The following is a 24397-nucleotide window of genomic DNA, read 5'->3' as shown; positions in this document are numbered from 1 at the left end:
AGATTCCATCAACATCAGGTTTCGCTTTAAAATGCTTAAAATGTGTATCTGTTTCTATGTATGTACATATGTTTATGAGGAAAATTAAGACTAATTGAAGGTACACTGCACCCACACCATTTCATTGCAGCACAGACTTGGACTCCTCTGCTAAGAAATCTTCCAAATAAATTGCAGTCTTTTTCCTAGCATTTGAAACATTTCAGTTTTATAGTTGTAGTTCTCACTACTGTCCCCCAAGTACAGCCCCACACACAGACAGACACACAGAACTATTTCTCTATAAATACCTTCCACTTTCTCACTTCTATGCATTTAACTTACATTGACTCCTCTGCTAAGATGCCGATTTCATCTGCCTAAATGTAGCCATCCTTATATGGTCAGTTCAAGTGCTGGAAAGAATTTCTTCCTCAGCTGAACCTTCATAAATGTAGGCTGTACCTTTCTAGTAGCATTTTCTTTATTAACTACAATTATTGTCTTTTCTTTCCTAATTAGACTAAACTTTTTTAAAGTAGGCGCCATACCACATTAATCTTCCATTTGATTACTGCAGTGTTTTTAAAACAGGGATGTATTGGGGTAAACATTTAAGAAAATTTTTAATTTTAGTGTCCAAGTCCATAATGATTTTAAAGAGTAATTGTAAGCATCATTTGGATAACCAGCTGAACTCTGAAACCTGCCAAGTGATTTCAGTGTCCAAGTTTATTTTGGCACCAAGAAAGAGAACTGGTTAAATATATAAATGATGAATGTGCTACAGGTAACCAAATGACACAGGTTTTTTCAGCAAGTTAAAGAAAATTGAGAGAATTGACTCTTTCCTACTGCATGACAAATTCAAAAGGATCTATGCAGCTGTAGGCCAGAACCATGTATATCTGACAAGTGGCTATTCAGCAAATTTGAATTTCATTGGTTTTCAGTTTTGTATTCATTTTTTCGTTAAATATTTATTCTTTGGCTTTTATGGTTATATAACATTTAGGATAGAGTTATATAAGAGATTTAGGACAGAATAAATATTTAAGAAACAATACAATAATTTAAATCCGTGGTTTTCTTTTTTGGGAAAACAACACATTACTCAATTTTCAGCAACACTGACTTAGCTATTCATCATCCTGTACTCCCTTACAGCTTAGACTTAGCAAATAAAGATCTATTATAAAGCTGAAAGCATATCCAGTTGTGTAGACACAGATGGTGGTGCCCCAGCTACGGTATAAAGGCCCATTGCTCTATTGATCTTTGTTTTCAGCTTACAGGAACTCCACCTGGATCCTTAAAACAAAACAAAACAAAACCTTTTGTTTCCTTGACAAATGATTCCCAATTCCTAAACAAATAATACTAATAAATAAGACAAACCCACTAATAATATATTTAAAGTCGCAGGCAGCTGCTGAGCCTCCACACTTTTCGCGCTCATAGTTCACAGAGAATATGTTCTTCAAAAGAAGAACCTGGCTTTGGTTATACATCAGAACAAGTATACTTCTAGGAACTGAGCTAAATAACCCAGAGCAACATGGTAAAAATAATTGTTATCAGCTTAACAGGTTTCACTGCAGCTTTGAGAAAGCAGAAAATTATTGCCGTGCCCAGGGAGGACACCTTGCTTACACTTGGAACCAGGAGGTTCAAGATCTCATCTGGAACTTTCTGGAAGAAGGGAAGAAGTGGTGGATTGGGCACAATTTAATGCTGCTGGGAAAATATCAAGAAAGAAACAATCCAGGTAAGGCTCTGAGGTTTAGTGTTTATTAAGGAAATTTCCTTGCTTTTATTCTGGAACAGGAAAGAGAAAAAATTTAAATCTTTCTGCCTTTGTATACAGAAAAATCAGTCACTTTACTTCATTACCATTATTCCTCTGAAATATTTCCAGTTTTGTGCTATAGCCTTTGATTTATCTGTGTAGCAAAGATGATGAGATTTTCTCAGTCTATCAAAAGTTAACTTACCTAATATTTCACTGAAAGTTTTGTGCAAATTCTGAAGTAGGAAACCATTTCCGCCCCTCTTTCTCCCACCTCCCCCCACTATTCCAGTTCAAGCCATTGTTTCTCAGTCTAGTTGTGTAGGACACAGCTCCCTGGCCCATGCTGGGGAGCCTTGCTTATGAGCCTTGCATTCCCCCCCGCTGAGGCATTCGGTTGCTAGCCTCTGGTCAGCCGCTCACGGCAGCTTACGGCAGCTCCCAGCAGCTCCTGCGGGCTGCTGGCCACTCATGGCAGCACACAGTAGTCCCCAGCAGCAAACAGCAGCCTGCAGCAGTTCACGCCAACCTCCAGCAGCTCACCACCAACCTCCGGCTGCTCACGGCAGCCCAGCTCCAGGGAAAGCTGTTCACAATCTTAGCTGTAGAGGGCAGAGCTCACTGGCCCATGTGGGAATTGAACCTGGCGACCTCGGCATTAGGAGCACGGCGCTCCAACCACCTGAGCCACTGGACCGGCCCCGTGAAACCTTTTATGGTCACTTTTTTCCTGATAAATATCTCTTCATCATTCTTGGCTACAAGTTTCCTAATGCAGAAACTAGAAATTATTTATCTGTTGTCTTTATTAGATAGACATATTCAAAATTATGCACCATAATCTTGTGGTCTTAGAGAAAAATCCAAGGCATTTATATCATAATCATCTTCATTGAAGTCTAGGTAAAGTAATGCTAAGCCTTGTGATAAAGAACACATAATATGAAAAATATAAACAATCTATAATATGTGAGGGGAAATCCTCAATTTTCATCTATTGAAAACTAGCAAAATTTGATTTTCATATTTAATTTCTTTTTAACGTTTGACTTTTGAGGATGAGACTCATCTGGGTCTGGTCTCTCTTCCACAGATGTCACAGCCCACTGGGCCACAAAGCCCACCAGGTGCACTTACATGTCCAGAAAGTCCAATCGGATCACCTCAAAAGTAGACTTATGCTCACTGAGGCATTATTTCATTTGCCAGGCTGGTAAGTGATGAAGCTACAATCTGCCAAAAACTAACTTTAGAAACTGATTCTAAATAAAGAGAATATGTGAGTGCATGTTAGCAAGTCCATGAATGATAGACCATAGGACCTATATAAAGATCTTGATTTTCATGATAATGATTAGAGTAAGAAACTGTTCATTTGGAGTGGCTTTCTTATGCATCTCACTCTGGTAGCTGGAAGTGCTGTGCCTTGATGTTCCCTTCATTGCATGGGCAGAGTGTGTGAGAAAGTGTATTATTGGTAAGCCCCATGTGTGTAGTTGGGTGTTTTTTGTTTTTGTTTTTTTTAATTAAGCAATGTTTTTCATGGTGGTGGTTACATAAAACATTTCTTAGCTCATGAATTCTCAGAGAGCTTATGATGTCTCAGATTATTTAGGTAAAAATTCTGTTCCATTTTTTTTAAAATCACAAATACATTCTTACTAAAATAAGCATCTATGAGTGTTTCATAAAAGAGAATACATTGCAATACTTCTCTATCACAAGAAATATTTCTCTGTTACAGTATTCCTCAACTACTGGGTATTGAAAGGACCCAGTATTTCAATGTAATGAATTTCTAGCTTCAAATCTCTCATTCTTACCATTTCAAGCTCTGACTGATTTTGCCATTATAGCATGCTGTTGTTAATGAGACCAACGTTGTGAGCCTAATCTCCGCACAAGTCCAAAGGTCATGTGTTTCATTCTCACAAACTGCATCCCTAAAATTGGCCGGCCATCTTACAGTTGTGAACTATTTTTCATCATCTTCAGAACTGCCAAAGCAACTCCTAAATAACTTAAATGATGACGAATATCCATCCATCTTTCACTCTCCAAGAGTTGAGTTTTTAGACATTCTCAACTATTCTTGGTTTTGGAGTGAAAATGTATTTTCTGATATCATTCATGTACTTGCAAGAGATTATGGTTATGAAATATAGAATGTTTGTGAGGAAGATAATCTTGGACAAAAAAGAATTCCATTCGATTAATCTAAGCCAGTTCTGCAAATTCTGAGCTTACATTCCCATAATGAGAGGAAGAATGTTATAATAGTACGGCTAAGAACTCAGGCTCTAGAGTCATGAGTTCATGAGTCAGAGTCTTGAGTTCATGTCTTGTTTCTATGACTTTTCAGCTGTGACACCTGGGCAAGCAGCTTAACCTCTGTGCAGTCCAGTTTCCTTCAAAGGATTGTTATTAGAATTAAGATAATACAAGTGAAGTGCTTGAACAATGCCTGGCATAATATTGTAATTATTACTGTTAGTATTATATTATTGTGCAATTTCTATTTTTTGTTCAAAATTTATTTTCTGCTTCTAGATAGTTTCACATTCACGTCAAAGTGAAAACACTGAGAGATCCAATATTGTTAGTTAACCTTTAAAACTAAAGTATTTGCACAATATAATTGTTTAGAAGTATTTAGATACAGCTATCATTGTCATAGTGTTTACACATTTTATTATGAACTTAAGAAATACTTTTCCAGGATAACATATTAGTGGGAGAAGTATTTGTAAATTTGTTCCTTAACATTCAAAAGGTAAGTCTAATGCTTTGTGTTATCATAAAGTGTTACTGAGGTTACAGATTGACTGTATCACAGTGGAATAGTTGAACTCATGAATTTTTCTTCATTTACTATAAAAACAAGCACTTAAAGATTAAGCTCACATATAGAAGTATTCCTTTCTAAGATATTTTTATTTCCAGAATGTTTGAATAAGAAGTTGAAAGTTTGTGTTCAAAGTGGTATTGTAATTGGGTTGATATTCACCTTGTATGTACCAAGGCAGACATACTGGTTGTGTAAACTTTGAAATACTTCTATGCCCTTGGTAAAGTAAAATAATATAAACTCATTGCTTCAAACTAATTATCATAGGATGACATGACAACCATTAATAAATGGATTTCTGTCCTGGCAACCTCTGAAAAATATTTGTAGCACTATCTGCCATCTCTGCTAAGATCACAGTGTCACACATCCATTTGAGACACTCTGTGCTTTAGGAGAATCATCAGTTTACCATTATCCTTAAATTGCATACTTGTTACTACTTCTAAATAAGTTAGCTTTGACTTTGTTCTAGTTTAAGTAGTAAGTGGGTATGTTTTGATATTTATAAAATCAGTAGTTTGTAATAAAATACTAAACACAAGTTCCTACAACCCTGGGTGAAAAGAATGGATCTAAGAAATAATCACCAATGACTGCTAACATCATAGAGAGAGAGAGAAAGACATTATGTGACTCCTGACAGAAGTACTTGGCACCATCTACTAAATATTCTTATAAAAAGTAGAACTTGAACCTGACTAAGCCTCTAGAGCCAACTAGTTTACAGGAAGTAAGAGAACCCAGGAACATGTTAGATGGTACACAAAAACATGTACAAGAATATTTATAGCAGCTTCATTTATAATAGCCCAAAACTGGAAATGACCCAGATGTTCTTCAGTAGATGAACGGTTAAATAACGGTGGTACATACATCTATGTCATGGAATACTGTCCAGCAATAAAAATAAAGTATTCATACACACAACAACCTGGATTAATCTCCAGAGAATTCTGCTGAGTTAAACAAGATCAATCTCAACATGCTACGTACTGTATGATCCCATTTATTTAATATTCTTGAAATGAAATGACAAAAGTCTAGGATGGAGAATAAATCAGTAGTTGTCAGGGGCTAAGAAAGGGGTAAGGGCAGGAGGGAAGTAGGCGTGGCTATTAAAGGGCCACATGAGGGGTCCTTATAATGATGGAAAATTTATCTTGTCAGTATCAATGTCAATATCCTGGTTATACTATAGTTTTGCAAGATGTTGTCCTTGGGAGAAACTGAATAAAGGGAATGTAGCATCTCTCTATTATTTCTTAACAACTGCAGATGAATCTACAATTATCTCAAAATAGTAAGTTTAATTTTTTACAAAGAAAGAAAAAATGCCCCCAATGTATGTATACACATCACTTAGGAAGTATTCTTGCCAAAAATTAGAGAAATGCAAATGTAAAATAAACTGAGATACCATTTCCCACCTATCAGATTGGCATAAATCCGCAAACTTAACGTATTCTGTTGGCAAGACCATTGAGGAATAGGCAATCTCATAAATTGTTAGTGGGGATACAATAAGATACAATCATTATGCAGAGGAATTTAGCAATCTCTAGCAAAATTAGATATATATTTACCCTTTGACCCAGCAATCCTGCTGCTAGGAATCTATCCCAAAAGTCCACTGGCAAAAATACAAAAAAGACACATACATAAGGCTATTCATGGTAGCCTTTGTAATAGCAAAGAGTAGAAGCAATTCACATACCTATCAAGAGGGGACTGGTTGTAAAAAGAAGGAAGATCTCTACTGCAGTGGGGTTACATCTATAATATGTTTTTTTAGTGGGAAAAAAGCAAGTGTAGAACTACTACTTTATGCTACTTTAATCTAAGAAAGGGGTAATATGAATAGATGTGCATATTCATACAAATATATGTATGAACATAATAGAAAAACAAAAACTATGGAAATGATTACCTATAGGGGAGGGGGGAGTAGAATAGAAAGGACAAAGAAGGAATTTAAACCTTTCTGAATGTACTTTGTTTAATAGTTTTGACATTGGAACTCTATAAGGGTTTTACATAATTAGAAAACAAATTTAAAATGAAAAAAAGCAATCCCTAAAAATAAGGAAAAAGAGAGCAGGAGAGGAACTAGTCGTACCAAGTTTAGATAATTTTTAAGGGAATTTTGCTCAAGAGCAGGAATGAATTGAAGCGATAATTCCTGAGGCAATGTAAATTGTGGGGTTTTTTTTCCTTAAGATGGGAAATATAGTATTCTAGGACAGTGTTCTTGATCCAAGCTAGTGTGCTACTAGAGAATTTCATTTTGAGTAGGAGCACAGGGAGATTGTAGTAACAGGAGAGAAGGAGGTGTCTGTGGGTACAGATGCTGGTAGGTGGGCAGATTTGATGGAGTGCGTGGAAAGACTTAATTGCTTCCATATTTCCCTTGCTTCTACATTTCCCCTTGAGGCAGAAAGCCAGGTTATCACTTGACCTGACACTGAGGATCAGGGAGACTCCTAGTTGGAGATTTGAGTAGAAGTGGGAAAGGGTCATCTAGGAGAGTGGAAGCAGGAATAGACTCGGGGAATACAGTATGATTGCTAGGCAATGTGAAGGCAGGCCTTTGGGGTTTGTGATCCTGAGTTTAAACTGAGAGATAGTCAATTAGGTTGTAGAACTTTCTCTGCCATGTTCAGCAGCGTGATGAGAAACACCAACTTTACACAAGGCACATTCAAGAATGTTATTGTCCATCTTCTGAACTCTTTTATCTCTACCAATAGGAATTATAGACTACAAAGGAGAATATTATGCTTAGAATGTAATTTCTTAAAATGAACTTAATTCTCTGTCTTCTCGGTGTTGACCCAATCAGAGGACCTAAGTTTGAGATGTTGGATCACATAAGGTGATATGACTGTGCTCCAGAGCAAAAGAACTATTTCAGAATTCCTACATTATTGTTCTTTAAACAAAATGGATACTCTTTCATTTGTTTTCTTGATTATCACGTATGTGCTTGTAATGCTTATTTTATAGACTTACAGTTAGAGCTGTATCCTGTAAATTAACTTTTGCATTGATCTCCAAATAGATGCCTTTTCAGACCGAGATGCCAGTTATGAAAGAAATGCAAATAATTCTCATTTACATTGGACGTGCAAGAAGACAAAAAGAGAAGTTGCAATACCGAGAAACAAAATGACCTCAGGTAATGTGTGGTGAAATCAATTTCTTGCCCTAAAGGATGCACAAGACTGAATTAATGCTGAAATATGTCATCATAACAGGTATCCAATAAATATTGATTGCATTCTATTTTGTCTGATCTTAATATTGCAGTCTTTGCTTTTACTTTATAAATTATAAATACTTAGTTTCTTGATATTCCTTTGGCCACCCTCTTTTTACATATGTCTGAATAAAAGACAAAGTTTTTTCCCCCAAAATGTCCCACCAAAAAAAGAGAGGCTTCTTAAAGTCTTTGCAAAGTCCTTCAAATTGCGGTGTTGTCATGTGGTTTTTAAAATTTTGAAAAACAAATACCTTTTGGGGAAGATGCATTAGCCTGAAGTGAACTCAATCAATATCAGTGTTGGATGATTATAGCGATCACCTGATAGAATGGGTGGAAAAAGAGACAAATTTAAAGTGGATTTAGTGATTATTCTTAGGGGTAGGACCTCACAGCTTCAAGTGTTAGATGCCCTTGTCAACAAGCCCTTTATCCCTTAAAAGAGCTGGACAAGGTGGGAGACGTTTATAAACCAAAGTGAGCAGGGTTACTTTCATTATGTGGAGCAAAGGGAAGTCTTGGAGCAGGGGTATGTAACTTGCACTGAGCAGGCAAGTGCTGATTGGTTGACCTGGGCCTACTTTTTCTAGAAGAGCCCAGCATAGAAACTTTCTCAAGTTTTGGTTTGCTGAAGTGGGACTTAGCATCTGAGTGGCTCCATCCCACATCACTTCTGTTCTGTATTACCTGCACTGTGGATAGTAATTTTTCTGCAGCATTTGTAGTTTTCTTGAAATCCTCTAATACCATTTATTTCTCTTTTAATTTATCTCAGTCTTATGCATTTTAGCTTCAGTTGATTTATCCTTAAGACTTTGTATTAAGGATGTTAAATAGCTTTCTGAATTTTTTTTCTGTTGATAATTTTCAGAGATATAATTTCCTCTGAGTCCTCTGGATTCAATTCCCAGATTCTATGATATCCGTGGGCTCCCTTTTGGTTTTTGGTTTTCCTTATCTTTTAAGGCAAGATCTTTTCAAACACAATGTTTGTCTGGAGACTGAGAAATTGGGTCACTCTTAGTTCAGCAGCCTGTTGGCTTAGGTAGTGATCATAACCCCTTTCTAGTCAGTTCCCTGTTCCCAGCAATCTATTGACCTAATAACCCTAATCCAAGGTGACATTTTCCTCAATTCTACATACATTGCTTTAATTTTCACATTGTTACACCCATTACCCAGTTGAGAAAATCAAGGCTTCATAGTTATGGTAAAAGGCAAACCAGCTCTGGAGCCCTGGTCTTTTGATGCAGAATCCAGTTTCTTCTACCCTCCATCCTGTGTGCCTTGATAAAAAGACATGGTATATGATCAGAAGAGCATCTCAGGACTCTGTCCTCCCCCAGCAGTAGTAGCTACAGTGATTCTGCTGATAAATGTACATGACAGTGCTGTGAACAACAGAAAGTGTTATAGGAAAAGAGAGGGAGGGCAAAGGAGGCTTGCTGTAGTTTTAGTGGTCTCAAACGCTCATGCCTTGAAAGAAGTCAGCATAAGGTAATAGCAGATAGGCATGTTAACACACTGATATTGCCTTCAGAGCATAGTTTTCTTGCTGGAAAATGTGGAAGGAGAATGAAAGCAGTAATGATGATCTGGTAAAATGCTGTAAATGATCATTTTCTAAAAGTCTATCAGAAATATACTCTAATTTGTTAATAATGAGCTCTTCTTAGTAAAATTATGACAGGTATTTCTGCAGTGATGTTTATCTACTGGCTACTTTATGATTGATGTGATTTAATATTTATTTTCATATCAAGTGTAGCTGAAGAGTAAGCAAAGGGATTACACATTAGTGATTTGTAATGCTTCAGCTTCAGAATTCTAATTTGTCTACAGATTTATCAATAGTGGGAAATGATCACTCTGGTTTCCTATATATAAAACAATCTGCATGTTTAGCCAAGAATAAAACATTCACAAATAAAATAGGAAGAAATATTTCTATCCTAGGCTTTTACTTGAACTTAATCTACTTTTTTTTTTCTACAGGAGCCATTCATCTTTCAACCACATGTCACCAACGTGCTTGTGCTAACCTTGTAAGTACTTACATTCACAATACACATCTTGGAATATTAGTCTCTTTGCCATCCCTTGTGGGTCCTGATAGACCCACAAGGGTCTATCATAGAGTGCTCTGAACAATAGTTTTCTAATAAGGAAAGGAAGGCGCTTAAGTGCAGGAAAGAATCAGGTTTAATGGATGCATTATTAAAGACATTTTTAAAACCTGTCTTTGGCTTTTTTTTTTTTTCGTATAATTCATTTGTTGTTTGTTTGTTTGTTTATTTCCTGCTTCATTCCAGAAAGGACTTATGGCATCTTACAAAACTAAATGCAATGCAATAAAATTTTAAAACTTTTTTATAAAAGGAAAAAAGTAAGAAATCTTAGTGAAAGGAAAATAAAGGTAGAAACTCTGCATAACCTATAAAATTTCACCTTCAAGAAATTTCTCAGCCTTTTTGTCTTTGTGTCCTACATAGAAATCTTTTAGTGGATGTCTAAATATAGATTTACAATTATTTGATCCACTGCAAAAAAAAAATGTTTTATCAGTATAAAAGAGAACATGGGGCGGTGGCCGGATTGCTCCGTTGGTTAGAACGGGAGCTCTCAACAACAAGGTTGCCGGTTCAATTCCCACATGGGCTGTGCCCCCTGTAACTAAAGATTGAAAACAGCGACTGAACTTGGAGCTGAGCTGCACCCTCCACAACTAGATTAAAGGACAACATCTTGAAGCTGATGGCCCTGGAGAAGCACACTGTTCCCCAATACTCCCCAATAAAAATTTTTTTTAAAAAGAACAGGGATGAACTAAAAATCCCTTAAGTCAGTATTTCTCAAGCAATGTTCTGCAGAATAACAACCAGCATTTGCTTAAAGTGTTATTAGAAGGAAACAAACTTTTTTGAGTGTAGAACTTCTCAGAGCCCTTCAATGACCCGAACCTAACTTCTCACATCTTCACCACTATGACCCAGTCCAAGCCACCGTCATCTCCCATCTGAACTTTGCATCTATCCCCTATTAATCTCCCTGCTTTGGGCTTTGGCCCCTTTCTATCAGTGCTCAACACAGCAGTGAGAGGAGCCTGCACGACAGAAGTCAGATCATGCTCTGCTCCTCAAAGCCCCCTTCCCATTTCATTCAAAGTAGAATCACACTCTTCTCAATTGCCTGACACAGGACATGCTCTCCCACCCCATCCCTTATTCCCACCCCAGCCCCAGGATCTTTTTTATCTCCCCTCCTACCATTTTTGCTCATCTAGCTTCCTTGTTCTTCAAATAAAACCAGAAGGCTGTGGCCTCCAGCCCTTTGCGCTTGTCCAATGTCCTTCTCCAATATAGTGACTTAGCTTTCTCTCTCCCTTTATTCAATTCTCAGCAAAAATGCCCTTTCCTGACATTTCAGCACCTTCTCTGACATACACGCTTTCTTTGTTTACTCTTACTTTTTTTTCTTCATGGCACTTTTTGAATACGTGATATAATTTGTCTCTCTGTATCCACCACTAAAATGGATGCTTCATGAGGGCAAGAACTTGGCTCATTTTGTGTATTGCTGTATCCCCAGTTCCCCAGAACATTGCTTAGCACCTGGTGGATGTTTAATTATAATTTATTGAATGGTTGACAATAAATACACTAAGGTAAATTGTGAATCTTAAAGAGGATAATACAGTATGCTGCTTTCTCAAAATTGTTTGAGCACAGGATCTTTTTGAGAGAAAGGTCTGTTAATATCTCACGGGACATGAGAGTTCCAGAGCAATTTTGGAAATACTGCTTTAATTTTCATTATTTGGTAATACCAGATTTAGCCTTTTCCTTTCCATATTTTTATCTTTTAGTCCAAGACCCTGTGCCATTCTATCAGCCCATTTCCTTCAGCACTACCCAAAGTCACGCAGCAGGGAGTATCAGTCATATCGGTACCTACCAGCCAGCTTCTCCCTGTGATCACAGAGCTCAGCAGGCCTGCATCTGTTACACATGCTGAAAAAGCTCTCGTAGAAATAACTTCAAGCCCCAAAGAGGACTCATATTCAGATGTCTTCACCACTCATCTACAAGCATCCTTTCAGAATGCCTCTGCTCAGGTAAATACAGAACTGGGTACCTCTGTGATACTGAAAAAGCACTTTTATTCTTTTTTTCTATTTAGGTGATGCTTCATGAATAGTGATGCTAGAAGGAGCCTGGTTCACCCTTTACCTCTGAGCAGAACTACACCTGAGAATGCCTGACAGACAAGTATATATCCCAGTTAAAAGCAAAACCAAAACAAGTCCATGAAAGTATTCCATAATGGGTTGTATACCCATTTCAGTATTGAATGTCTTATTATTATTTAATGTTATTATATTTAGTGCTTCAAATGGGAAGGAACCTTTGTTCACCTGCCCCACTTTTTCAGCAGCAGCAAAACCCCTGGACAACTCCGACTCACCATCTCAACTCCCTTTCACCTTTGTTCCCTTTTTCCCACAAATTGAAGAAAAACGCAACAGCCACAGTATTGACTGAAGAAAATCATCCTGCTTCTCCCCATCTTTTTTGTTTTAAACACAAGCCTTCCTTGTGTGCAGTCTAACATTTCCCTGCTAGAAAAGAATCCTGTTTACTCTGGATCTGCTTTCACTGGTAATGAGTTAGCATTGTGTTCTACTGGGGGGGAAACCAGCCTACAGTGGCTTAAACGAAGAGTGTTTGTTTGCCTTAACTAGAACTCTGAAGGTAGACTGTCCAAAAGAGTCTACAGATAAATTATTAGAAATATTAAGAGAATTTAGCAGTGGTGCTGAATATCATCAGATCAGTATACTAAAGTTATTTGTATTATTACACATCAGCAACAATCAGGAATTAGATTTAAAAATATATATAATAGCAAGTACCTGGGAGTAAATCTAACCAAAGGTATGTACAACTTCTATAGACACAATTATAAGGCTTGAGTGAGAGACATTAAAGAAAAGCTAAGTAAATGGTGAGACCTACTGCAATTCAGCCCTCATTACACGTTCTGCTCTAAAATATTGAATAAGGCATCCTCAGTGACCTGCCTGGCTAGAGCTACAATGGCATTAAATATAAGACCTGACCTCCACTGCTAAACGTGCAGTTGTGTGGCCACTGTGTCTCGTATCTTCATTCCTTCTTATTTACATCTCAGTCCCAAAGTATAAAACCAAAAATGGGTGGTCCTCAATTGTAGGGCCCACGAGGGCAGGATCACAATTGACTTTAACTGCTCCAACTTCCGAGCCTAGCAGTACACAGTAGGCATTTAATAAGGACTTACTGAATTCATGATTGAATTAAGCTGTAAGTGGGTTCTTCTCTAGAAATTGGGCCAAGTAGTTGGAATAAACAGATTTGTCTCAGGGTTGGACTTTCAGTTCAGAAGAAGTAGCCTCTTACACTTTGGGACCATGTCCAGTGTTCTAGGCTTGTTTTCTCAGATGTTTTCTGCTTCCCGCCTCCTGCCATGTGGTATTTCAAGTACTTCCCTCTTGAACATGAACTCTTGGATTGAGGGAGATAAACACAATGGGAAACCCAGGGGGATAAACATACGTACTTCTGAATAGAAATTTTGTTTTTGTTGTTTTGATTCCCAAGTTTCCCTCACTTTTGATCATGGCCATAGACTTAAACTTACTCTTACAAATTTTATTTCCAGATTCATTTGTCCTTGGATCAATCATTATATAACCTTGTTATCCATTTTCTCTACTGTATGGGAGAAGTGAAAATAAATTCTATCTATTTGCAGAAAAGCTTCTGAAAGTAATAACTTATGGAGAGCCTGTGATTCATAGAGCTTGTAATGTCATCAAAGGTCAGCTCTCGTTAAACCAATGTCTCAAACTACTAAAGTGCAATGATTATATATAAATAATTTTCACAAAATTCTTTGTTCCCAATAGGTCATGGATGAGATAGCCGGGAACTTTAGCAAAGCATTTCATGGTTCACAAGCTCACAACAAATTACAGAAAGCTTGCGAGATACTCCAGAAGCTGACAGCCTTTATTCCAGGATTTTCTGAGTCAGTTCAGGTAAGCAGAGGATGACTGAGAGGGAACAAGGCCTGAGAAAGGGGAAAGTGAAAAACAGAAAAAGTATAACAAAATAGAAAAAATATATATATAATCTGGAGATTACTCTTTGTACAGAATTTAGCCATTATAAATATTTTGTGGAAACTCAATTTAAATATTAGCAAGTATATTTATACCTTTAAAACTGAAGATTGTGAAAAAAAATTGACCACTAGTGACATTCTCAGACATGCTGTGTTTATTTTCTTTTGTTCATTTGTCATGTTACTGCCTTTCTGATGTGTTTGTTAGGAGCAATCATGGGAGACAAAAGTAGATCCACACCTTGCCATACAGTGGTGCAGCCTTGAAACAGGCATCAAAAATCAGTACCTGCATGATCTTTGCATTTGTTGGAAACACATTTGCCATTGTACTTCCCCGTAATTATTCATGCCTCTTTCTACTCCCTACACATGAGTAAATTAAGGTGGTAGGATTAGTGAGAACTTTAATTTTCTTTTTTCCATTTCCTATATTTTCAAGTGTTTTGCAATAAGTGTATAAATGCAGTCTGTATTGGTTTATTTGGACTTTATAATTATAGAGCTGATACATGCTTGTTGTTTAAAAAATCAGAACAAAACATAAAAAGCAGAGCCTTCACCATCTTTGTTCTTCTGCCAACCTCATTCTCTAGATGTAACCAGTTGTTAGTTTAGTCTTAATTTGCTGCGCATAATCTTCCAAACTTTTCTTTATGCATACACAAGTTTGTTGGTTTGTTTTGTTTTAACAAAAATGGGGTTAAAGTATACAGATTTTTCTATCCCTTGATTTTTTACTTAATAAAAAACATCATGGCTATCTTTTCCTGTCAGTACACATAAATTAACTCTTTATTCTTAATGTTCATTTGGATATATTTCACTTGTTTACCGTCGCAAATAGCAGATCTGTGGACATCGTTGTCCTCACATCTCTGAGCACGTATGCATATATTTCTATAGGCAAGAATGCTAGAAATAGAATTGACAGGCTTTTAAATATTCAATGGATGACAAAATTACCCTCCCTTCCTAAAAGGAACTGTTTTACATTGCCGCTAAGCTTTTTCCCATACTTTCATTTTTTGCCAGTTTTAAAGTCAAGAAAAGAAAGAAAAGCATTTTATTGCTTGTTAAGGAGGTTGAACATCATTTTATATATTGTCCACTTTTATTTCTCCTCTGAATTGCTTCTTCATATCGTTCATCCATTTTCCATCCATTTGGGTTGTTTGTCTCTATTTGTCTGTAAGAGAGCTTTATTTATTATTGATGTTATATATGTTACAAATATTTTGTGCCCATGTCTTACTTTTAACTTCATTTGTTTTTTATTTTCGTATTTTATTTTTCACATCTTCTAGCTTGCCGAAGTTTTTAATAAATGTAACTGTGAAAATAAATGACATTTCAATACAAAAATAGTAGTAGCTACAGTGAATATTCAGTAAATATCTGTCAATTGGTCTATTTGACTTGTTTTACATGAGAACAACCTACAGAGAGTAGAATTAGTGTTTTGTGTTTTGTTTAGAACTTCTCCTTGATTTCTATTTTAAGTCTGTCTTGAATGCTTTTGAGGTCCTAGATGCAAAGGGACAGTCTACTCAGGTATTTCAGTCAGCATTGTTCTTTTCTTTGGCATTCCTTTTTTAAGCTCAGTTTTGTTAATTTGACATTTGATCTACTTATCACTCAAAAAGGGTTATGTCAGTTTCTTAGAATCACCTGAACTACGAATCCTCCCCATAGCTAATGTATGATAATACATTTTCTTTCCCTGCCAAATTGTAATATTGCTTCTTATAAAAATATATTTGAAATGTGTAACAAACTTTGAACTCCGGCTAAAAAGAACACAAATAAATTGAAAACAATCATAAACAGTTCAGGGATGTATGTTTGCTTTTTAAAATTCCCAGGTCAACTCTCTTATTTACCTGAATGAGCGGTTACTGAAGAGCCCATTTCAGAACAACAGCACTCTGGATTTCAAAATTCCTGTGGCTGTCTGCCTCTTTCACTCCCTCAATGTAGTGAAAGCTGATAAAGCAAGTCGACCAAGATGCAAGCATGACATTGAGCACGTAAGTGCAATATATGCCGCTGGCCAACTCTCTTTAGAAACTTTAATCTTGACAGATCCAGGTATCACACAGCCTCTCCCTAGACTCTCAAGAGAATACAGCTAAGGCTTCACCACTGAAGAGACTGCTGTCAAGCCTGATGGGGCCTCTGCTCTATCCTACTAGTGAGCCAAGACTACCTAGTGCTGTAATTCGGTGGAAAGAACTTATTAAAGTGCCTACCACACAGGAAACACTCAGTCAATTATATGTGCTATGCACATGAAAAGATGTTCAACATTATTAGTCATTAGGGAAATGCAAATCAAACCACAGTGAGATACCGTTTCACATAAAAAAGACAGACAATAACAAGTGGTGGCAAGGAGGTAGAGAACTGGAATCCTCATGTATTACATATTGTAACATGATACAGCCACTTTGTAAAGCAGCTTGACAGTTCTTCAGAATGTGAAAAATAGAATTACTATGTGACTTAGCAGTTCCACTCCTTGAAATATACCACATATGTGAACACTAAACCTTGTACACTTCTATTCATAACAGCATATTCAAATAGCCAAAAAGTGGAAACAACCCAATGTCCATTAGCTGATGAATGGGTAAATAAAATGCAGTATGTCCATATGATGGAATATTATTTGACAACAAAAAAGAGTGGAATACTGATACATGCTACAAGATAGATGAACCTTGCCCATTATGCAAAGGGAAAGAAGCCAGTCACAAAAGACCATATGATTCCATTCATATGAAATGTCCAGGAGAGGCAAATCTATAGCCATAGAACATAGATTAATGGTTGCCTAGGGTTAGGGGAGATGGGGACAGGAGAATGGACAGTGACTGCTACTGGGTTTATTTTAGGGGAGATGAAAATATTCTAAAGTTAAGTCTTGATGATAGTTGCACAATCCTGTGCATACACTAAAAAACATTGAATTGTATACTTTAAATAGGTGAATTGAGTGCTCGCTTCGGCAGCACATATACTAAATAGGTGAATTGTATGTGTAAATTTCATTGCAATAAAGCTTTTTTAATAAACAGATCTACGGCACTTTATATCAGGGGGCAAAAAAATATGTATTTCCTTCAGTGGCCCTCTTAGTTGATACAAAGTATGATGAGTTTTTATGCAGACTGCAGGGACTTTCTATGGGTTTTCTCCAATTAATGTCACCTTTCATTATATTATCTTCAAGATCCCTTTTCTCCTCCTAACCCCCTCCAAATCATTATTTTACTAACACAATACACTGAGGTCACACAAGTCACATGTTATTTCCCTCTAAATGCAGGTAGAAAATATTATGAAAATGTCCTTGCTGGCCCTTCGGGAGAGCCAGGAAGCACTTCTACAGCAAAATCAGTTTTCTGAGTCTTCGGTGACTTTGACCTCTTCCATCGCTACCCTGATGCTGAGCAGGTAACAGAGGAGGAAGAAAAGAGAAGAGTTTCATTGTAGTTTTTTGCCCTTTATAAAACATACAGAAATTGATTTTCATTTAACTTCTTTTTCAGTAGCCAAAACATATCAACTTTGCCTCTGAGTTCGTACACTCTCGGTTATCCAGCACCTGTGCGGTTAGCCTTCCCATCAGCTCTGGCTTTGGAGGAGCTCTTGAATAAACACCCAGGAGTTAATGTGCAAGTGAGTGTGAAATTGATTCTGATCAGAATGAAAATGGGACTTGATGGCTGTAGGCATTTGGGTGAAAAGAATGCACTGTGAAATGTAAGCTGACCAGACCCAATGAGAGAAAGTTGTGTGCCATTAATTTCTATTCTACATAGACATGGAGGCCTCTTAAAAATCATCCAGTATAGAGGTTGGGAGCATTAAACAGACTTCTGGATTTAACTAAATTTCTGTGTTACGACTTGAATCTCAACTCTTCACTATTTCTACAAAGCTGGGAGTAGCTGAATAATTATTGACTCAATATACCAACCTAGTCTTATCAGTATATTGTATTTCTTTCAGCAATTACCTAACAAATGGAAGTAAGATTGTTGCCTTATCCTGGAAAGCAGAATACTAACTTCCTAGTAAAATGAATCCTCAAGGTATAAAAATATAAAAAATAATAATTCTGAGGGTAACAAGTAAATGACTCATCTTTAATTAATTCTTTCTCATGTGATGTTATAATGAGAAGTATTTTGTTTGCAATATTAGCAAGGGGATAATCCCAACATTTACTTTAACTTATGCTATCTGATACTTATTACCTATCAGGATATTATTTATAAATACTTCAGTAAATGATGAAACTAGAGTTTTCTTGTCTCTAGATAACAGGACTAGCTTTCAATCCCTTCAAGGATTTTGATGACAGGAACATTGTTGGAAGCATCGGAAGAGTATTACTAAGCTCTAATCACAAATCGCTCCAGGTCCATAATTTAATGGAAGATATTGAGGTATGACTTGATTACTAGGGAATAAAATAGAAGGGAATTGGAATTTCTGGAAAATAGAATAGAAAGATGCAGTACCCTGAAGGAACTCATTTTAGATTTATGGCAGTGCCATGGTTTTGTTATTAACATTTTTACATAGGAACTTCTAGAAAGAAGTTAGGAGAAGGTGTTTTAGGTCTCAAACTATATACTTTTCCTTAACTCCTGGCACCATGTTATCTACTAACATTCAAAGAGGATGACCTAGCAAGTTTCATTTCATTGTCACTGTAAAGGAGACAGAAAGACATCAGTGGATGCGCCATCTTAAACTTGAAGAGTGATTAACTTCTTATTCTAGATCATGCTCTGGAGAAATGCTAGCATGGAAACCCATCCCACCAGCCTCAACATGAGCACAGGCCATTTTACTGTCACGGTGAACATCACTTCCCTGGAGAAATCCCTAATAGTGTCCATAGAGCCTGAAAATCCCCTTTCAATGACACTCTACCTGGGGTTCCAGCATCAGCCTAACCACACTTACTTCCACCTGAACATCACTCTTCCGAAGGATCAGGTCTGGCAGAAAGGTAAGACCCCATTCAGATGTTAGCAGTTGACTTTGTAATACATTTTTTTCTTCGTTCTTAATTAACTTTTTATTTTGAGATAATTGTAGATGCACATGCAATTGTAAGAAATAAAACAGAGAGAGCTCATATAACTTTCACCCAGTTTCCCCTAATGATAACATCTTGCATAACTACAGTACAGTATCACAGCTGGGAAATGACATTGATGGAATGCATTGACTTTCACCAGTTCTCTAAGCACTCGTGTGTGTGTGTGTGTGTGTGTGTGTGTGTGCTGTGTAATTTTATTACATATGTAGATACATGTGACCATTTTTTTAAAAGATGGATTATGAAAGAGTATTTAAAAACAAATGGTTTGTGGGATAGATAGAAGTATATACAGAGGGTGCCAAAAAACTGTATACAGGGGAGAGGGGTTCACACAGTGTGAGGGATATAAATGATAAACGTCTAAGTATTACTTTGTCTTGTGCACCTGAAACTAATAAAATAATAATAATAATAATAACTGTATACATATTCTAAGAAAGAAAAACTGTTAAAATTATAATACTCCATATATACCGATAACAAAAGATGAATACAAGTCACATTTGACTTCTGCAATTACAAGAGGTGCTCAAAGTGGTTACCATCAGCATCCAGACACTTCTGATTATGGCAAACTACTGTTTGAGCAGCGTTGACCAAAGTGTCCACTTGTATACGTTTTTTGGCATCCCTGATATATGTGATAAAGTGAATTTAGTAAAATGTTAATTGTGGAATCTGGTTAGTGATTATATGGGAGTTCACTGTAAAATGCTCAAAACTTTCTATATAGTTGAAAATTTTTATAATAAAATATTGAGACTCCTGCAGAAGTAAAGTTTCAGCACAATGGGTCATATGTATTTCAAACTTTATATATCATAGTTGAATATATATATTATATATAATTTATATTTCAACTTTATTTCTAATCCTAATTTGGGTAAGGCCCAGAGATAGCTCAGTAAGTCTTGGTATAAGATCATATAAACTTTAAATGTAACTGAAAAGTCTTAATAAAGAATTACCCTTTTACATTAAAAAAAATGTTGGGAAAAATAATCAGAGTGAGTAAAGCATGTTACAGTGTCCCTTCATGGCAGTCTTCCCGTATTGAACGAGCTTTTCCTGGCTCTCGCATAGGCCTCGCTAACACAGGACAAAGCACCGGAGGCACTGACTCCCATGACCGGGCTGCCAGCTACCAAGTTGTCTGCATAACCACAGGCTCCTTCCTGAGTCAGAACATCTACTCTGTTTTTCTTGCCGATCCTGGCAAAAAAATCATGTCTCTTGGGGCTGGAAGAAATCTTAGAGATCCTTTAGTTTAAACTCCTTGTTTGAAAGATAAGAAAACTAGAGAGATTGGGTGACTTGCCCTGAACAGCTGCCTGCTGACAGAGCCAGGCCTGAAATCAGGCCTCTGGCCTGCAGTCCGGGGCTCCTTGCCTGGAACCACTCAGTTTCTACCCTGGCTTCATCCTTGTGTTTCTTTTGTTACCTAGGTCTTCTAGCTACTGACTTTTGTGTGTGATTTAATGTTTCTAAAACTCATAATACATTCTAATTCATTACACCTACATTTTCATTTATCAAAAGAATATGATTTTTTACTGGGACAGTAGTAATCCAGAGCCCTGGATTATATCCCTGGTCATTTTTTAAAAAAGGATTTGTAACTCTCGGTTTATTGCTTTGTTTGTGATATAAAATAATAATAGACTCTTCAGAAGAAAGGTTCTAATGGTATTTTTCTCGCCTGCGCAGTGCAGTTAAGCACTCTGCTTTGTTCTCAGATGAGGAGTATACATGGGTGCTGAATCCAGAGAGACTGCAGTATGGGATTGGCACCTACTACATAACAGCTGTGTTGAATACAAGCAAGGAGCGTGCTCAGCAGGCGTCCACCCTGTTCTCCATCATAACCGCCGTCACTCAGTGCTATTTCTGGGACAGCCACAATGGTACATGGAGGAGCAGCGGGTGTCAGGTCAGAAGTTGTGCCACTTCTCTGCCTCTCTTCTACCTTAGCTGGCGTTAAACGTGGTGCATCTGTTAGCTCATTTCCCTTAAAATTGTCAGAGAGGAAATAAACCAGCCCAGGAAGAAGGAGGAGGGTTTGTGTAGTGGGCTGGGCAAGAGTGTCTCTTTGGAGCAGGCTTGTGCTTTATGTTTGTAATTTTTTTTTTCAAACATTAGTCTGCGGTGAATGTGACAATTCTAGATAAAATAATAAAAGCAGTATATGGAAGCTGTTAAATTCTACTAGTGTTAAATATGTTGTGGGTATAATGAAATGAACTTCCTGCTGAAAACAAGGGCATTTTTGTACATAAAAATAAACTATAGGGAGAGATAGTTAACTTTATAATGTTTTATTATTTTATTTCTTATGAAATAAAAAGATTGGGGAGGGGCCGGCCCGGTGGCTCAGGCAGTTGGAGCTCCGTACTCCTAACTCCAAAGGCTGCCGGTTCAATTCCCACATGGGCCAGTGGGCTCTCAACCACAAGGTTGCTGGTTCAACGCCTCCAGTACCGCAAGGGATGGTAGGCAGCGCCCCCTGCAACTAAGATTGAACACGGCACCTTGAGCTGAGCTGCCGCTGAGCTCCCGGATGGTTCAGTTGGTTAAGTGCGTCCTCTCAACCACAAGGTTGTCGGTTCGATTCCTCGACTCACGCAAGGGATGGTGGGCTGTGCCCCCTGCAACTAGCAACGACAACTGGACCTGGAGCTGAGCTGGGCCCTCCACAACTAAGACTGAAAAGGACAACAACTTGAAGCTGAATGGCACCCTCCACAGCTAAGATTGAAAGGACAACAACTTGCTTGGAAAAAAGTCCTGGAAGTACACACTGTTCCCCAATAAAGTCCTGTTCCCCTTCCCCAATAAAAATCTTAAAAAAAAAAAAAAATTGGGGAAAAAAATAAGCTAGCAGATTCTTGTACATTCCAGGCCAGATGGGGACAGACTGTCACTTTTGTGATTATTGCCTAGCCCCAGGTATCTGCCCCCTTTAAAATGGCACTATACATTTTCACACTAGTGATTCTGTGAGATCCTGTCTGGTTTAAGTCCTGGTTCAGTTGCACACAGAATGTGGTGCAAGGTTCTGGAAATCATGAGTCTGTTGTTAATCTGAGAAAGTGTCATCTAGATTTGGAATAGAAGGAAAGAGGATTCTCTTGAAAGACACCTGCACCACTCATGGCCTCAAGTAGTGGTTGCTGGGATCATCTGGAGCCTGCTTCTCAATCAAATCCTGAAACTGGAAGCTTGTTAAATAAAATGCAGATTCTGTTGCAGTGAATCTGGGCAGGACGGAGATTCTGCCTTTCTAACAAACAACCAGGTGATGGCAGTGCCGCTGGCCAGGGAAACCACACTTTAGGCAACAAGACTTGAGAGCTTTTCTCCTGGCACAACAATGCCCACTGATTGCAAAATGCATCAGGAGATTTCCTGCTTCCTTGAAGCCCAATGTAGTGTTTGAGTCTGTGAAAGGAACAGAGTTGCAGAGAACGGGATGAGAGTTCCTCTAAGGGCAGAACATAGATTAGGCAATCAGAACTTAACATTGTGTGGTGGAAAGAAGTTAGTCATAAAGACACTATTTCAGACTTTTCATCTGCATAATTAGAAATGGAATTGGTGATCCAACCTGGAATTAGAATCTATTCGCCCGGTGACATTTTTAAAAATATTTTTTTGAAGAAATGACATAGAGAAAGTTATACTAAATAATATAAAAAACATTAAACCCACCACTCAGCTTTATCACAAAATTAGTGTTTTGCTCTATTTAGTTCAGATTTTTAAAAATAAAACACTCAGATAAAATCAAACTTTCTGTGTACCCTCCATGGATCTCATTTCCTCCCTCCTCCCAAAGGGTAATCACTGTCCTGGGTTTGGTGTGCGTATTCATTCTTCCAGCAAATATTTACTGAGCAGCTCGTACATGCCAGGCCCAAGGCTAGGAACCAGAGAAGTAGTGATAGGCTAGACAGTGTCCTCACGAGCTTGCATTCCAGTGAGGAGACTTGACAAAAGGTGACAAGTCAGTGTTGTTTTGGTCTTTGCGTAAATGGCATCACACTATACATGTCCTTCTTCAACTTTTTTTCACTCAACATTTATCCATATTGATATACATTTATTTTAACTGCTGCATTGTGTTCCACCAGTTTGCCTCTACTTATTTACTTGTATGTTCTGCCATTACGGAACATATAGGTTGTTTCCATTTTTTTATAGTTATAAACTGCTGACAAAAATATTCTTTGTCATGTCTCCTTGTGCACATGTGCAAAGTCCCCTTAGGGTATATATTCACAACTAGAATTTCAGGACTCAGAGTCTGTGCTTCTTCAGCTTTACTAGAAGTTGCCAAACTGCAGTCCACATTGGCTATGCCCGTTTACACTACCACCAGCCGTGAATAAGCCCACTGGACATTCTTTTCCCACACTGAGTTACCTGTGTTTATGTTTTATGCTTCTCCCTTCCTGAGCACTCTGTTCAGTTAGCATCAATGTCTTGATTCTAATTCCAGGTTGGACCACAGAGCACAGTTTGGAGGACTCAGTGTCTCTGTAACCACCTGACCTATTTTGGCAGCGACTTCTTCATTGTGCCCCGGACAGTGAACGTGGAAGACACAATCGAGCTGTTCCTTCGTGTGACCAACAACCCTGTTGGGGTGTCGTTGCTGGCCAGCCTTTTAGGGTTCTATATGCTCATACTTGTGTGGGCTCGGAGGAAGGATCAAGCAGATATGCAGAAGGTAATGAGACTTTGATTCCAAAAGCTTTGCCACAATGTCTTGAGTATGTTGAACAAGATGGGGGAAAAAACACCTTCATCAAAAGAGGTGGATCACGTGGTTCTAGGTAGTGTAGAAATTCAGGTGGGACTTTTCTTAAATTTCTCTTCATATCTACTGTCTCAACACTTAACTCTGTATCTCCATTTTTTTTTCTTTCAGCCAAGGTTGAACCCCCATACGATTCATTTAGGTTAGGAATAAGCCAAAAGAAGACACCTAGAGAACTTAACTATAATCGAATGCAAGTTTATCTCACTTTGTACATAGGATTTGAAAGTTATGTGTAAATCAAATTATAGGTTAATTGCAATATATAAGAACCTGTGAGAACTCTTTTTTTGAAACAAACCAAAAAAATTCTTTGATGACAGCCTGTTCTTAATTTCTGTTCTATATCTTTCTTATTCTTGTGTTTTCTGACACTTGGAAATTCTAGAATATACACTATGTCCATTTCT

General features: G+C 37.5%; 1 protein-coding gene across 1 annotated transcript in view; it reads left to right on the top strand.

Moving 5' to 3' along the window:
* Positions 1-822: 822 nt before the first annotated feature.
* PKD1L3 (polycystin 1 like 3, transient receptor potential channel interacting) overlaps positions 823-24397 on the top strand; it is a 65920-nt gene continuing 42345 nt past the window's right edge. Inside the window, exons 1-13 of the mRNA XM_088800260.1 lie at positions 823-1747; positions 2862-2981; positions 7678-7794; positions 9874-9923; positions 11744-11992; positions 13826-13957; positions 15909-16073; positions 17375-17502; positions 17598-17727; positions 18372-18500; positions 18841-19072; positions 20905-21098; positions 23667-23897. Coding sequence (XP_088656386.1) covers positions 1453-1747; positions 2862-2981; positions 7678-7794; positions 9874-9923; positions 11744-11992; positions 13826-13957; positions 15909-16073; positions 17375-17502; positions 17598-17727; positions 18372-18500; positions 18841-19072; positions 20905-21098; positions 23667-23897 — 2172 coding nt within the window. The 5' untranslated portion in view covers positions 823-1452. The remainder of the gene's footprint in view (positions 1748-2861; positions 2982-7677; positions 7795-9873; positions 9924-11743; positions 11993-13825; positions 13958-15908; positions 16074-17374; positions 17503-17597; positions 17728-18371; positions 18501-18840; positions 19073-20904; positions 21099-23666; positions 23898-24397) is intronic.

The sequence above is a fragment of the Rhinolophus sinicus genome, chromosome 8 (genome assembly GCF_057876585.1).
Source record: "Rhinolophus sinicus isolate RSI-liver-muscle chromosome 8, RSI-T2T, whole genome shotgun sequence".
Lineage (NCBI taxonomy): Eukaryota > Metazoa > Chordata > Mammalia > Chiroptera > Rhinolophidae > Rhinolophus > Rhinolophus sinicus.
This window is presented reverse-complemented; position numbering and strand designations above follow the sequence as displayed.